General features: G+C 41.1%; 1 protein-coding gene across 2 annotated transcripts in view; it reads right to left on the bottom strand.

Moving 5' to 3' along the window:
• The window catches only part of PDIA5 (protein disulfide isomerase family A member 5), a 94,345-nt gene that overhangs the window by 1,662 nt on the left and 75,407 nt on the right, over positions 1-17,276 (bottom strand). Inside the window, exons 15-16 of one of the 2 annotated variants that reach the window (XM_061469850.1) lie at positions 11,938-12,008; positions 2,611-2,745 (exon numbers count right to left, since the gene is read on the bottom strand). In XM_061469850.1, the coding sequence (XP_061325834.1) occupies positions 2,611-2,745; positions 11,938-12,008 (206 nt within the window). The remainder of the gene's footprint in view (positions 1-2,610; positions 2,746-11,937; positions 12,009-17,276) is intronic. The other variant, XR_009746333.1, reaches the window with a different exon arrangement.

The raw sequence follows: 17,276 nt of genomic DNA, 5'->3' as shown, positions 1-17,276 counted from the left end.
CACTGTTCCTCATCCCTTAAAAGTATTGCTTACGATCTTTGTCCTTTTCCACATGTTCAGCTGATGGGAATTGCCTTTTTTGAAGTTACTATCAGCATTACCACCAAGCAATTTCAAACCTGGATGCCTAGATGCCAACCTCTGTATTTCAACAACTTACAATTTCTTATTATCTAAGGCTGTTAGGTAATGGCAATTTCCTTTTTCACGGAAAACATCTAAACACAACTCATAGGCATTTCAAAAGGCTCAGATAGGTGGAGGTGTGAACACCTGTTTGAACACACTATCTACTAGCACACCAACACTATAGTTGCCTGGGCAAGTAACACTTGACCATTTTTACTTTCAAGCCATCCCAAAAGACACCACTCAAAACTGGTGATAAAAAGGAAAAATACAAATAGTGTATTTGTACAGAATAATTTGAACAGAAAAAGTTTAAGTTGGGGAACAATAAAACTAAACCAAAATAAAACCTCAAAGCCGGGAGGCTTTTGAGAAGGCTGAACAACAAAACACTCTTCTAGAACTATTCACAATTTTTTCACTGAGAAAAAAACAATGAAGTGACAAGTTTGGGCTATACTTCATTTGGAGACATCTGGCAATCAATGGCGCCCATGAAAGGACCGCAGTTTCCAAAGCTGTGTGCCTGGAAGGCAATTCAAGTCAGAGAATATCCTAACTCTTCCTTGCTTGAACTGCTTGGGGTGAAATGCCCTAAAATCTCTACTCTGGAACTGCAATTCCCTTGGAGGTGTGGAAGACCCCTTACAGGCCACCAGTGGGGGTCACGCTCTTCCCCACAGCCAGTCCTCCAGCATGAGGTGGCAAGGAGCTGAGAGATCCTGCTCTACTGGCCATGGTTCCTGCTGTCATATTACTCCTATGATAGCTGACATTGCTTCTCTTCCCTCCCATTGTGAAATGACAATTCACCAGCTGGACCACACTGAACTAAATGCTCATTGGTGTCAGAATCAGGAATAGAAAGCAGGTCCCCTGGCTCTCACTGCTCTCTCCTGAGATTTCTTTGGCAGCGCAGGAGGTGGTTGGCCATGGTGATTCAAAAGGTGTTGTCATGCTGTGAGAAGTCCTTTAGTGGTGCAGACCCCTGTTGCTGAAGCAGATTTGTGAACAGACATGGAATCTCCATGGAAGGCATTGTGCCAAGAACCACCTCCAGCATTAACATGATATGAGATAAAACCTAATTTGATGCTGCACAAACAGAAGACCTTAAGTCGCAGGAGAAGTGAAGAGGGAACACAGTTCCCAGTAGCAGAGAGACTGTGATGTTCCTGTTGGGGAATTTAATTCTATCCAAGAAAGGCCACACATAGGGAATGAGTCAGTCTGCTTTCCAGCATAGAGGTAATCATCTCCCAACTGCTGTGGCCTCAGAGCACTCTGATCTTGCTAAATTCTTTTTATCAGCCACCACAGCTCCTTCCTCTCATACTAATGTCTACAAGTATGGGTTAGAAATACAAAAACTGACATTGAATTTTCACTTAATTGTTGACTACTGCACCCATCTTTACTTCTAAGAAAAAAATCCACAACTGGAACTAAACATAGTGTCCATAACAATGCCTCGATCAGCACCATAAAATGGTAATTACTGGGGTCATAATGCTGGAGAAAACTGGGAGATGAAACTCCATTAAGACTTCTCTAAGACTCTGCCTGACAAAGAACCTCAGAATTTGGCTTTTTTTCTTCATGCTGCTCTATAATTTGGTGAGCTGTAATAGCAGCAATATCTTCCAGGCAAGGCTCTTTTATCAAAATGACTGGATGGCTTGAAGACCCAAGTTTTTCTTGCAGATCCTACATTCTCCAGGCAATCAATCACTGCTGAGGAGTAACCTCCCTCTAGGAGGTTATGACAAAAACCACACACAAATAATTGGATTGCTCCCTTACTTTCAGGCACTTTACAACCACGGAAGGCATTATGCCATTTCTGTCCCTTGTACTCAGAACATATAATCAGCTGGCCACAGCAGGAGAAGAGAATGAAACTCCAGCCCATGGGCTAGATGGCACAATTTCTCTTGCCATCCTGAGCTCCAGGAGTGAAATCTGATTCAGGGCAAATGAGACATTTAGTTTCCCTCAATCTCCAAAGGACAGCTTTGTTCCTGCTATAAAACCAATGGTCTGTCACCATTTGGCAGCCTGGTGGATCTGTAACACGTCTGCAGTATATGTGCAATCCAGATCCAGCACTGACAGGAGAAAGTTCTGTATTTCCTGGCATTTCTGTACCTAGCAGCAGCCCATGCAATAAACCCTTCACTTTCACTCGGTCCAAATTCACTTGCAGACTTCAGCTTAAAGAATAAAATATACAACAAAGCATTAGCAAATTTATTCCTCCTTCCCCTTCTCACATCCCTAAAAAAGACGAAGTATGTTCCTAATGCAGAGATGTACAGGGGTGTGGTGCACAATGATTCATGCATGTAAGACTGCAACAGGAGCAGTTAAAACATCCTTCCAGCATGGTAAAAAGTCACTCTGCAGTTTTCATTTGCAAGGGAGTACAGGCAGAGGAGACCTTCTTCCCTGTATCAGCTGATGACTCTTGCTTTCACTTACCCCTCTTTCTCCAGTATATTTTTCCACAAATTTCCCATAGTTGTAGTAGTTGAAGGTGGGATAGCCATCAACCCCCTCCTGCTTACACAGGTCGTGATTCTGTCCTTTGGCACAGTCCACTGCAGCATAGGCGATCTGAAATGCAAGAAATCAGCATGAGGCAGAAGATAAAGCAAGATTCTACTTCATGGTTATGCTGCTGCAGCTCAGACTTAACACTACAAGAGACCCAAGTCTTCTGCTGTTCTGTAACAGCTCAGCTCTGGAGGAAGGTCAGAGCGTGGTCATCAGGTCAAGCCACACAAATGGAAGAGCAGAACCTGCTCCCTCCCAGAGAAATGCTGTGCCACTTGCAAAGCACCTGGTCTACATGGCTGCAGGGTGTGTTCAACTCAGAGCAGAAAATCACCTTCCCAGCCTCCCTGCTGACTCCAAATGGGAAATCCAGAGGCTTTGTTAGTAAAACCAAATCCAAGCACAGCAGTCACAGCTCTGTTGTACTGCAGTATTTTTCCTGCACTTTGGTTTTAAGTGATTAACAGCGTCAGGGTGACTTTGATAATGGTAATGACCCACCTAACCCAACCTCCTTCCTGTGGCATAACTAATGCTTGGAAAAGTTACCTCTTCTGTTCTTGGACAAATGTGGCTGGTCACTTATGCAAGCTATTAACAGATTATTGACTTCCACCCAAATAGCTTCTGTAAACTCCATTCAGTTCTCCCAAGGTCAAAGGGGGATGGGTGAGAGGCCAGAGCATTGTCCATCAAGTAATGCAAATAAAGAAAGCTGCTTGCTTGCAGTTTCAGTTTCCTTTCCTTTTTTCAGTCTATCCTTTAAGGTAGGGAATGTATGTTATATGCAGCCATTAGCAAAGTGGGCTTTAATTCCTTTTAAAACCTCGAGATGCTACTGTCTCACAAACAAACCCTGAGTAGGAAACAGCCTGCTGTGCTCTCAGCCTGTTCAGCAACAGAGCAACACCCTCTGTGTCTCTGTTTGCCCCAGCATAGGCAGAGTGAGGAAGCGCAACCTCATAGCCCTACAGCATCAGCTCAGGCTAACCCTAGTTTAGAACATTTGACATTTGAAACTTGAATCTGTGAAGTACTGAGGAGGAGCCCCACTTAACATTTCAGATGTTGAAACAAAATACAACTCATAAGCTTCTACTTAAACTAACTCAGCCCTCTGATGTGATTTCACACTGACTGTTCCTGCGAGTGGCAGTTCTGGCTCTGAACGTACACTGCTCACGCACGCTTGCCTTCACACTGCAGAGCAAGAAGGCTGAAGTACAAGCTATGTAAAACACAAACCAATTAGAGGAACGATTTTTTTGTTTTTGCAATTGTGAGTTACAATGTATCAAGTGCTAATTTTGCAACAGACACATCTTAACTTGAAATTTCCCTTCCAGGAGCCTCCTTCAAACAATCTGATCAAAATACTTTTTGCTTGCATGACTTTAGAGTTGCAGTTAAACTGCTCTTCCATAATTAAAAGTTCACTTAATATTCCATAATGCCCTCCAGTTTCATGGTGACACTATCAAAATGAGAAAACCTGATTACATTATCCTAGCAGTAATTAAAGAGACTGGCAAAGCCAACTTCAGTTAATTTACTTGCTTTGTTTTGGCTTTGAAAGTCTGACGAGATAATACTCAGTAAGATCTTGCTTAGGTCTATCTTCAGATGGAAAGCACTATATAAAGTAAGCAGTGCTCTTACCTGAAACATTTGGTTTCTCTTTTTCCCATTTTAAACATTAATAAGGCTATTACAGAAACAGGACTCTCAAGAGCTGCAGAAAACATGCATGATCACAATTGTTTTTTTCCTTTCTGTAAACATAAAGACTCCTACTCATTCAGGGCCAGTTAAAACGAAAGGTGAGGGATAATACACTGCAAAAGAGTTTCATCTAAGTATTTATGCCTTCCCGACCTTAGCAGCCAGTCAAAATTTAGAACCCTGTTGTCTACTTTCTGTGTAAAGGAAAGTTTACAATGGAGAGAAGAATTATTTCATGTCACAGTACTAACATGGAAAGAATACTTGGAAGTCCTGGTTCCCTGAAAACAGGAAAAATAAATAAAACTGTTTCTCACTGCTTTAAATATCACACAGGGAGAGATTACAGCCAGAAAAAGGGGAAGGTATATGTGCACTCATCCAGATATTAGTAGCTGGTCTGAGGCATGAAACTGTTGTGGCTGATGACCCATCTGTTCTTAGACAGCATCTTGGATATTAAGAAAATTAGAACATTGGAAGGAAGAGAAGCCTTCCTTATCTGTATCACTCTGGAAACATCTAGACTGGCTTTGATTGGACTAAAGAATCCTATTTCATTTACAAAAGGCTTTTGTTTGAATAGACCCCAGTAAGGAGAAGGTGCAGCAGAGGAATGAAATGCCGTAAGCCTCTCTGTTAACGTTGTTTAGCTCATCTTTACTTCTTGACTCAAAACAGATGACTGATGAACTATAAGGAGGTACTTCTGAAAAAAATGCTCAGTAGTCTGCTTGAGATACAGCTCTCCTCTAAAGCACATGGAAATCTAAGCTGGTCCATCTGTGCATCTGTTGTACACTGAAGTAATGCACAAAGATCCCAGTCTAAGTCTGGCCACAACAGTCACATTAGCCTAATGCTACTCCTAATCTAATAGGTCTAATAGGTGAGGGACATGTACAACTGGAGTAGTGTTTGGAGGATGTGTCCGTGGTCTTGTCATTCTCTGAAATGCTCCTGATGCAAGCTCCCACACAGCCCCATGGACATGCCACCCACTGCTCCTGCAAATGTCGTTTTTGAGCCCAGTTCTTCAGAACGTAGATTCTTACAGCCAGTAAGAGAAGAGGAACAGCAGTTTTCAAAAGCCTTGTAACTCATACAGACGTGAGCAAAATTTCATAGAGACATCTAACTTCCAAGACTGTATCTGAAGCTGCATTTCAAATGCCTGCTGCCAACAGTAGCTGAGTAAGAGTACTTAGGAGAGCTTGAGTGATTACTTTAGAGTGGAAATGTTAAGGCAGCCTAAATATAGAGGTTGCTACCATCTCTATGCACTCATTACCATGGTCCTAATTGTCTTGCCTGTCTCACAGCATAAGATCAAACATAGTGCACTGCAAGATGAGAAAAGTAATGCTGAAAAACACTTGTAGCAAAATGCACTTCTGGACCGAGGACCAATTCTAATCTCAATTCTATCAACTTCAGATAGCCGAACTCCAAGAAATACCAGAATTTCAATAAACAGCTCCAATGCCCTTTTCTTTATTCTGTTTGCATTTTCATGGACCACAAATGTTAAAATAAATTTCTGGTAGAGGAGTGTCCTCCAGCAGTTTTCAGTTAGGGTGAATTAATTCATGACTATACTGAAAGGATGCACATAAAAAGATGTAGCCCACAAGAAGACTGGTTTCGCTCGAGTCCTGGCTTAGGCGAGCAGTGATACATTGCAGGGAGGTTTTCCTCTCATTCTCAATCTTCTTCGCAATGATCACATTTTCTGCATCACTAAAGAAGGAAATCAAGTCAGAAAATATAACAACTAAAAAAAATTCTACCAAAATGTAGTTAAAGACTTGTGGAGAATATTACTCTCAGAAATTATATTCATATTCAACTATCAGTATTCCAAGTTACATGGAAGTTCATGGGAAAGCAGAGGTTAGCAAGACCTATATGCTTTGTCTTGTAAAAACACTATCTTTATTCAAGCAGAATTAAACATAAAACAGATTAAATATAAAACATCCCTGATATATATCCCGAAGCCAAGACACTCGGCATCACCTTCATGAATTCCCCTCATCAAAAGGGAAACAATCATAGAATCAACTAGGTTGGAAAAGACCTTTTAAGATCACCAAGTCCAACCATTACCACCTTTAAAAATCTGTGAGAACAAGAAACTCTCCTAAGGCTGGGCTAAAATGTGTGTGTGTATATCCACTATGGAAAACCTCAGCATGGCAGCTTTCGGAAGACAAGATTGATTTATAGAGATTTTGATTGTTAGGGCCAAAATGTAATTTCTTCAGTTTTCCAAACTTTCCTCTAACCAGAGGGAAAAAAAAAACACTGAAAAAAACAATTCAGGAAGAAAAAAAAAAAGTAAGTGCTGTATCTGCAACATGCAGAAAACTCCATGGGGTTATGGATTCTCCATAACACAAATCAGCACTCCCTTAGATATTGACAATACATCATTATACACAAGTTCTCTCTCCAGAGGCTGTTCAGGTTTATCACCATCCTGTTCAGTAGCTGTACCAGGAATAGAATAGTTATCAAATGAAAAGACAGTCAATCAGAGAATGTGGACTCCAGAGAAAATTACCTGGAGTACACCCAGCTTTCTAACTGTATTGGTAGTTCTTCATAACTGGTATGCAGCTGATAATAATTATAATACCAGGTTAGTATACATAACAAGTATACATCAGAATAATGAAAATTAAAAAAAAATACCAGATTAGTACTCATTTCTCCATAGTTGGTATAGTTTATCACATCTACCAACATCTGGAACAGGGAAATACCTTTATCTGAAAAAGGAAGTCTCACACCAACATTTCATGGTTTTAACCAAAGAAGAGGGAGCTTAACTATGGAGTTGCAAACTTCACTCTGCATGCATTAGAACATGAGCAATGCATGACCAGCTCTGAAGAGCTCTTAAGAAAGGAAACAGCACATGGCATATTGTTCAGATGAAGCAGTCTGATTAAAAACACCAAGCTGTTGCAAAAATTGGAACTTTTCATTTAGATGCTTAAATAGAAGTGGAGCTATGCGGAAAATATGACCATTGATCTCTGTGTGCCTCAACTGTAACAGACAGATGATGCCTGAATTTTTTTGCTGCGAAAATGTGAGAAGGAAAAAGAACAACTTGCAGTGTCGTCTAATCATACATCAGGAATCACAGTTACCTTCCAGCAGAATTACGAAACAACTTTTTGTTCTGGAGGGATCTTGCAGGTAAGAAACAAAATTACATCCAGTGGTTCAAATAGATGTGCAGAAAATTGAAAGTGGGATCCCTTGACCTTCCAAGGTAACTCCTCCTTTCCATTCTTAAACCTTCTTCATATTAACAGTTTCTCTCCCAGTCACCATATGATGATATAGTAAAAATTCCCCCTGTGATCCTAGTTACTCTCCTGTTAAAATATGTACTGCACACGCTGGTTTATTGATTCAAGGAAATACATCTCTGCTGGAGCTAACATTGACTTTTGTTATGAAAATGGAAATGAATAACTAACTGAATATTGATTTGAGAAGAATGATACATGATCAGCTTAAAAAAGTTAAAATAAAATCGCAGCACAGAAAAGAATGCTTTCAAGCAACATTTTTACAGTACAGTCAATTCCAGATGACAAGTACCTGATTATTACAAAAAAAAACCCAAAAAACATAGTTGCCAAATGTCTTAAAAGTAACTATGAATAAGACAAATGTACATTCTTCTCCATGATTACTCCATAGAGTTTCTATTTATATTACTTGTTCTGGACCCTAATGCACTTATGAGCTGGCTTGCTAAAGCTTGTTGCAATGCAGCTACTGTTCTCAATGTGAAAGGCCTTGCAAATGGAAGATCCATTATTAGCTGCTCTGATGTGCCACAGCAGCATTATCATAGCTGCAATTCATCAACTGTTCTCAAAGCAGGCCTATTGCAAAGGGAAGACTCATTAGTAGGCACCATAATGTACAGTGCTAGCATCACCATATTTAATGACCCTAATTAAAAGAAACTCAACACGTGCTTTTTTTAAGCAAATAGGGATCAAATTTTTGGCCAAACTAAAATTTTAACTCATCTGGATAACTGTGTACACTGATTTGCTTGGTATGACGATTTTCAACCACAGTTCAACCCGTGTTTTGCAATACACATTGAGGACTCACCAGTTTCACTGCTGTCTTGCAGCTCCCCAACTCACCCCATCAGCTGCACCCTTTCCAACAATCTCTGCCACAGCTGTTTCTGTACAAACTCACTAGAACCCAGCTGCAGTGCTCTGATTTGGGTCAGTGCATTTGTACAGGAACAGTCTTCTGAGGAAATAGAGAAGATTGGTCAAACAGCAGCCCCTCTGGGGGCTGTTCCAGAGATTTGTTTCTGAGAGGCCTTGAGAAGTCAAGAGTTCTCCCTCAGCAAATCCAAGCTGGAGCATCACAAATTGGTTCTTTCAAGCTGAACTTTAGGATCAGCCAAAAGGCAGAATGCAGGGTTTTTTTTTTTTAAGATTTAGCTGGTTCCCTTTCAAGAGTCTCTGAAGCAGTCAGTGAACATACCTTCCTACCTTCCTGCTCTTCAATCTGTTCAGCGGAGTGACGATCCTCACATTTGAGTTTTCTGACGTACACTGGTCATTGCCAAAACTTAAGCTGTGGAGCACAGGCCAAAGCCATTCCGCTGGCAGCTGTGCAAAGACCATAGTGCTCCAAAGCAAGGATGTTCCAGATGGGTCTTTCTTCCCTTGTTCTTTTTTTCTTTTTATAACTGAAAGCAATATCCTAACTGCTTCACTGGACTAGCTTCTCCAATGATCTGGTCTTACTTATTTCTCCAGGCACATGGAAAGACACAGGGGCTCTGGTTTCTGGGTTACACCCAGAGCCATGTTTTGCTACAGCCACACGACTGCCCTAGGCAAGCAAGCAGGCTTGGGATTTCTGCTAAAACAACCAGCAGTGATGCGGCCAACAAGAACTGACATTTGGGACCAATGTTCTGAGCGCTGCGTTTCTGAACTCCAGCTGTGCAGATGATGAAAACGTGCACAGCATTACACACAGCCCAAGGCGGGAGGGGGCTTCTGTGCCAAAACCACCCCCTTGGAGTGAACCTATAGAGTCAAAGACATGTATTTAACAGCTTCAAGCTCTGCTCATCTTCAAAATTCCGATGTAAAGACTCGAAGTCTCCTAAAGGATACCTTTCAAGATACCATTTATAACCAGTTCCAGGCTGGAATGCTTTTTGCTTGTTCTTTGGCTTCTGCAGAATTGAATGCTTAATTAAAGGACCACCTCTACTGAAAAGAAGATACAGTATAAACGCTACCATATTCTGTTAAAGTGAACAAACCTTCTTCCAGAGGAAACAACAAAAAAACAAAACCCACCCAAACCATCATGACTAAAAATAAAAATTAGTAACCTTTCCCTGGTTTTGGAAGAAGAAATATCTCTTTCCTCTTAAGCAGTAATTTTATTGAAGTTTGAAACTCTACAGAACTATGAATTAGTCTGAAGGGTCAGTCCAGTTTGAAACATGGGAATATGCCCCGTGCTGCCTGCAAGAACAGCCATGTGCTCTTCTGCAGTCTTAACAGGTTTATTTTCTTTTCCACAATGGCACAAACTGGCAGCAAGAAGCATCTTGGCAGGTTATAGCTGCACACAATTAAAATAGTGTTCCCCAGATAATCAATCCCTGGCACTTTCATAAGTCACTGGGGTGGAATAACACCGTTTTCCCTAACTGCACACACCTCTTTAAAACTGTACCAGCCTTAATATCCCCTGATGGCTCCTCCTGTTCCAACTCATTACATTTTATATCTCCTTACTTCAGCCTTAAACTGAAGTCAAGAGATGCAACTGTCAATCACTGCTCTGCTCTTGGGAGTCCCTTCATAACCTGAACTGAAAGCTTCACAACGCTTCATAACCTGAACTAAAAGCTTCACAAGCCTTTGTTTACCACCACCACCATGTCCAATAAACTGTGCCATGATTCAGATTGCTTGTTAATACATCCTGGGGCTCTAATAAGCAAGTTGCACGCTGTTTGGTACATTTGCTTTGCCGACTCTGACTGAAATATTAATGAGTTTAGGAAAGAGAGGCTTCATTGGCAATGACCAGAAAAGTGGGAAAACAAGGATACTTTCTCAAAGATCTTGGAAACAAACAAGTAACTCAAAGGCATCTGAGCACACAAATTTATAGCAGTAAGAAAACCAAGAGCTGAATGCCTCTGAACCTTTTATATGCCAGAGGGCATAAGTGATGGACTTCCAATTTTATGCAGTCAATGATAAAAGAATTATTTCTTTACAATCTGATGCATCTTCTACGAGTTACAGAAAAGATAATAGGAAAAAGAAAAAAAACAAACAAACATGACACATTCTTCTGTTATGGTAGCAGGCAGATTAATAGGGGTGTAACTGTTACAGAATTATCTCTTCCTTTAGAACAGAATGTAGAATAGAACACTGTTTCAGTTGGAAGGAATCTACAACCATCATCTAGTCCAGCTGCCTGACTAATTCTGGGCTGACCAAAAGTTAAAGCATGTTGTTAATGGCATTGTCCAAATGCCTCTTAAGCACTGATGGCCTTGGGGCATCAACCACCTCTCCAGGAAGCCTGTTCCAGCGTTTGACCACCCTTTCAGTAAAGAAAGGCTTCCTGAACCTCCCCTGGTGCAGCTTTAAACCCTTCTCACTCATCCTGCCACTGGATACCAGGGTTGCAGAGAAGAGCTCAACACCTCCCTCTCCACTTCCCCTGCTGAGTAAGCTGTAGAGAGCAATTTCCCTATTAAATTGCCAAATTTTTTCCATGCCACATTCAAACACAAACCAATCGTGAAGCTGGAACAAATTCGGAGACTGGAATGAAATACAGTTCACTCCAAGACAATAAGAAGGTCTGTAGTTCATTATCTGGTTAAATCCAGTGGCTGAGGTGTTTGGATTTTTATTTTTAAACCCCAGATACGCATGCATTCAGTTAAAATAGTTCAGCTGATGCAAGGAAAGTAACTGGTGAGCTTCAGCCGTCATATGTATTTTCAAGACAGAAGCACAAGGGTCCTAGAAGGGCCCAACATCGTGGACTCAAGACAGCCAACTTACAGAAACATATCATATTTATGCTATGCAAGCAAAGATTAATTATATGATTATATGAGGTCTTCAGGACTGTCACACAACCTATGGTTTCTCCACACGCACCCCAACAGCTGGCAAAAGTTGAAGGGGAATGGAGACGATGTAAATTATCTTTTATTAACCTTTCAATAACAAAGAATGTGTTTCACTTCATAGAAAAGGATTCTTATACAAAGAATTACACAGAAAAGACAATAAATTAAAGAAAGGAGAATAGGTTAAAAGCGTAACCCAGCAATCCCTAAGCTGCACATACATTTCTATTAGTGTAACAGCAATGTTATCTGCAAACCTACCACCTTATCAATAAGCAAAGCCTATGAAGTACAAATGCTGGAAAACATTCTTAAGTATCTCAGAAATAATTAACAGCAAGTACCTTTCGATCTTCTTTAAAGACTTCAGCAGCAGTTGTAAAATGTGGAATGGCATTTTTACAGTGGGGACACCCTGTTTGACACAGGAAGAAAAAACAGCATAAACATTAGTTGTGAATAAGATACTGGGACAAACTCAAGACACAAGGTGAACTAGTGGAGAATTTGTATTACGAATAATTCTAGACAAAAGTTCTCCAGTTATGGGAAGAGTGGGACAAGGCATCTGTAGACCATGTGTCAGCCACATGAATTTAAGCACGTGTTTAAAATCCCTCTGACTTCAAGCAGTTTAAGTATATACTTACAGTTACACAACAAACCGTACATGGACCACAGCGCAGGGAGCTCTTCTCTATTGCCAGGCCCTTAAGAGCATTTTAAGATCGCTAACCAAAAAACGGACAAACTATTTCCCTGTTGCTGTACCTCCTCATGGGTATTACCACGTAGGTTATTACTGCTATTGCCACAGGTACGAGCTACATTTGGACACAGGAATAAAGACAGCACAATTGTGAAGAGGAGGAGGCTGGAAGTTGGAAAGGAAGTTGCTGGGAGCATTTAGAAGTGATTGGGAATTGCCTGTGTTAGAGCCAAGCCATCAAGGGAGGGGAAGAGAAGCAAGTCCAACAAGCTATACATTTTCCACTGCAAAGAACAGAGGTCCAGTCCAAGGTTAGGCTGAATGCTGCTGGCCTTCCTGGAGACCTTCCTCCTGTTCACCACAAATGGGCAACCCCAGAAAAGCTTTAAAGACACAGCACACAAGAACCCTACAGTACACAAGAATCCCACAGTACACCAGAACCCCACAACTTTGTGTGTGAAGGGGAACAAAATGCTTTCTTGATTCAGAACTCAGATGTGAGTGCTCTTAGCAATGTCTACTGTCCATGATTAATCTAAACTACTCTCAAAATATCTATACTAAGTAAGGCTTTGAAAAGGAAAGTGCCTGCATATGCGTAACAAATTGCTTTTTCCAAACACAGCATAAGGAGGTTGCTCTGAAGTAGGAACTCGGTACACTATTTTTTTGCTGACATCCAGGTTAAAAAGGAATGGACACACTTCAGTCAAGCCTGTATAACACTAGCAAAGGCAATAAAGCTCATTCTGTTATTTCTGGATAGGAACAAAACAGAACACAGATGAGCTGCTCCAATTACAGATCATGCTACTGTTGTTTACCAGTATTTTACAATGATGAACAAGTGGCTGTGTTACTTTTGAGTCAGTATTGAACAAATGCCCTTAAGAGGCTCACAGCCACACTCTCATAAACTGCTCTCACTCTTTCAGCTAACAAGGGAAACATATCTGTGCATAAACATTGCACACCCCTTTCATCTTCAATAAAATGCTATTTCATTGCTTACATGCAGTGCTTTGAATTTGAGAGCATTCTTTTCTTCAGAATAGGATTTTGAAAGCACTGCAATGACACATGTATATAAATACACTGAGAATCTGCGCAGTAACTAAGAATACCGGAAAGTCAAAGAGACATTTCCTGGGAAACCGAGGCACTTCTGCAAATCCATCTTACCGGCTTTAAACTCTACACCGTAAAATGGCAGTCTATCATGATGGCAGCTGTGCTTCAGTGGGAGACAGTGCAGGTCCTCTACAACTTGCATACCATTAACTTGGTTGATTTGTTCAGCATTTGCCTGGGAGAAAATGGTCAAGAAAGAAAAGGAGGAAGAGGAAGAAGAGATGGCTAGGATTCCAGGCTGCTGCCATATCCATCAGCCCATTTCAGTGACCCCTTTTCTCTCCTGCCACTTGCCTGTCCAATCTGCCTAATACTGAAAAGCCTTCGGGTTTCAAGCCTGCCTCTTGACTCAACTTGGATAATCTCCTACACCACAGGGTTACTGCCTTGGTTGATTTGTTAACACTGCTCTACGCAAATAAATCAGAACTGGTGACAACATCTAAAAAGAATTGCAAAGACACACACACACACACAAAAAAAAAAAAATCAGGCACCCCTAAAACAAGAACACTTGTTCTAATCTACATGCTGTAGTTTACTGGAAAGCACTTCCAACTGTGACACTAAAACATAAAGGCTCCTAAAAACTTAAACCTTACAGGATCCCCTTTCTGCTTATGATCTTGAGCTTGAATTTTAGATTTTTACAAAATGGTGACTCTTGAACCCTCAATAAAAGACATTTCAAGAGAAACTTGAGACTTCAGTCTTCTTATTCCTCCCTAATACCTTCATGATACACCAGCTGATGTATTTCCCACCTTATGGGTGCTGGATGTGCCAAGGATGGGGAATTCAGTAAACCCTCTCTCCAAGCCCCCACTAACATTGCAGCAGGTGAGATCTCTCCATGAACCACTCTTCAAGAAAATCAGAACATGATTTGACAAACAGCAGGCATATTCTTTCAGACACAGAGAAGCCCAATGGCTATTAAAAATGCAAACTGCCATTTTATAGGGGCCAGCAGATGACTGGTAAGAAACCAGCACAGAGAAGCATCAGCAGCTGCTCAACATCACTTCCACCCTAGCGAGTCACCGCTGCACATTGCTGTATGTTGTTCAATAGGCGGCATCAAGAAGGGCTTTGAGCATGGTCCTCAGCAAAGACGCACATCTTGTAAGGCCAAAGGAAGCATCCAGATATCTAGACTGTTAATGCATTTTGGAAAAGGTAGGCAAAACCAAACATGCTTTTAGGTCGTGGTCAATACCACCACACAGAGGAGAGGAATACCATGTAGTTCAAAAACAATGGATAAAGTAACTTATGCTCAAACCTTTTTTTTTCCTCTTCTCTGAGATCTTTTCATCTTCCTACTCTAAATCAAAATGACAAAAAGTTACCTTCATTTACTGATCTGAGGTTCATCCCTCCTCCCCTCACTTCTCCCATGGCCCAACCTCCTTTCTTTACTGCACCGTGCTTGCAAAACTAAAACACAACCCATATGGCTTTTGGCAGAGCTGACTCCAAGTCCAGTAGGCATTTTGTTAGCCTTGGACATCCATCTATGGAACAGATGTGGACGCTAAGCTTGAATTCCCAAGGAGTTTCAAGGAGTCACTGGGAAAGGGGGAAGAAGCACATCGTATGGAATAGCAGAACTTCATCTGTTACAACTTAGAAGGGTTGCCAAATGCAGCAAACACTTGGAAGTCACCCAACGCAGTCATTCTATTTAAAGCGCTCATGCCAAAAAAACTAAAAGCAGAGGTTGATGTCTTCATTTTGACAGACGGAAAACTTGTTCTCCCCATTCCCTCTTCTCACCCACTATCACACATTTATTTTAAGTGTTAACACTATCTTCCAGATTTGAAAGTGCAAGGAAAGGAAATGTACCGAGCACTGTACATGAGGATAGGAAGAGTGCAGGCTCCTTATAAACTGTTTTCCAGATAGGCTGCAACAGAGAGAGATTAAACTGGTGGCATGAAGGTGTGGTAAGGTGTCAAGAATCCAAGGGTCCTGCCTGTTCTCACTAGTATTTATAGGGCAGTATGTCACTAAGGACTAAAAAAGGCAGAGGATATATCCCATTTAATTTAGTTGAATAATTTGGGTGCTATAGTAGCACGCAAGCCTCCAACAGGGCCAAGAGGTGGACTTCCAATTGAGCAGCAATGGAAGTAGTACATCTGGGAGCAGAGCCGTCTAATGTAGGTGCAGGGCTTTGCTTTACCCATTTTCTTTCTTCGTTTTTTTACATCATAGTCAAATTTGATCTCAACAGGGCTAGCAGCAGATGTGAACTTAACAGTAATTTCCTGTGCCTGACTTGAGAAATCTGAAAGAACCTGCTCCTGGAACATCCAGCCTTTCCACAGCAACCCAGCACCGTTATTTAAGACCTCTAATCACCTCCTCAAATTTCAAGCTAACTTCAGTTTCTAATGCAGAAACACTCTTGCATCAACTAGCAGAAAATCAAGAGAGCTTGACATATAATGCACATGCAGTAGCATGTGTTAAGGCCATTCTCCATTCCCAATCAGCAGACGATACAGCTTTATTACAGCTCTGGCCAGACATTCTTGTCTCTCTACTCAAAATCTTGCACTCTAGAGGTGCTCCCATGCAGCTCGTGGTGGTACCTGCTCCGCCTGACCACTGAAACCTGCTGGAGGACGAGATCTGCCTGCCTAAACCACAGGTCCATGGAAACATATGAGAACACCTGCAGTAGAGGCATTCTAAGTTCTCTTTGCCTTTGCACTACAAATTTAAAATTCACTTGAACCCAGTATTTTCTACAGGGCTTTTTTTTTTTATTTTCTTTTTTACACCACTCATGCTGTGAAGCTGGTAAGGGCTGGGAAGGCACACTGCAGTACCAGCACATTCCTCACCCTGAAAACCAAGTAGGTTTTGACTGACCCACTACATGAAAAATATGGTTCCTGTGGGTAAAAATTCAAGAGGAAGGGCTGCTGAACAGCAGGTAAGAGAAAGCAAAAAAGCGGGCTTCACTTAGACCCGTTATCACTGACAGGGGAAGGGAATCAGATTAAATCTCTTCTAATTAGAAAAGCATTTAAAGGAAAGCTAGTGGGTCTTTTGGGAGATGAACTGATGGAAAATATGTAGCCCCACTTATTTTCTGTGGACTGAATTTACTGATAGCAAGAGCAATCACGCAATGCAGCATCTTCTCTGGGTGTCTTTGAGGAAAGAACCAATGACCAGCATTGGTTTGGGCACAGGAAGGTGCTGGAGAGGGCAGTACAGAAATTGGCTTTATCCTCATGGAAACACTGTTTTGACAACTGTAAAGAAATAAAGAACTGCAGGGCTGAGCTGGATGTGGTTTCCAAGATGATGCCACAAACCATTTGTATACATGATGGAAATCGGAGACATCACATGGGGAAACAGAAAAACTTAAGTGCTCACATCTCCTCAACTAGTGAAAAAAAATGAAAACCAAACAGACTGAGGGAAAAACAAAATAAACCCATTTGTCAGGTAAGGTAAGACAGACATGGAGCTGGTATTAAAAACCAAGTGCACATTGCCCCTAACATAAGGGTAATCAAGTATATGCTGCGGTAGCCATTCAATAAATCCACAGAAATAATATCCTGTATTCAGAATTGTAAACATTTCCCATAATTGCAGGGTCCCATGGGATGCCAAAGGGATGCAAAGAGGATTTCAAAGCAATGGAACAATCAAGTAAATAACCTACATATCTTTTTACAATCAAATGGAGAAATTTTGATTGGACAGGGTTTCTTTTTTTTAACCAAGTGAATTGTTTAGCAATGACAGTGAGTCAAACCAAAAACATACAGACTCTTAAAATTTCAGTGTACAAAAGTATTAGGACCA

Source organism: Pezoporus flaviventris, unplaced genomic scaffold, assembly GCF_033815535.1.
Source record: "Pezoporus flaviventris isolate CSIRO_AGI_PZ_B2104156 unplaced genomic scaffold, CSIRO_AGI_Pfla_v1 ptg000001l, whole genome shotgun sequence".
In the NCBI taxonomy this organism is placed as follows: domain Eukaryota; kingdom Metazoa; phylum Chordata; class Aves; order Psittaciformes; family Psittacidae; genus Pezoporus; species Pezoporus flaviventris.
This window is presented reverse-complemented; position numbering and strand designations above follow the sequence as displayed.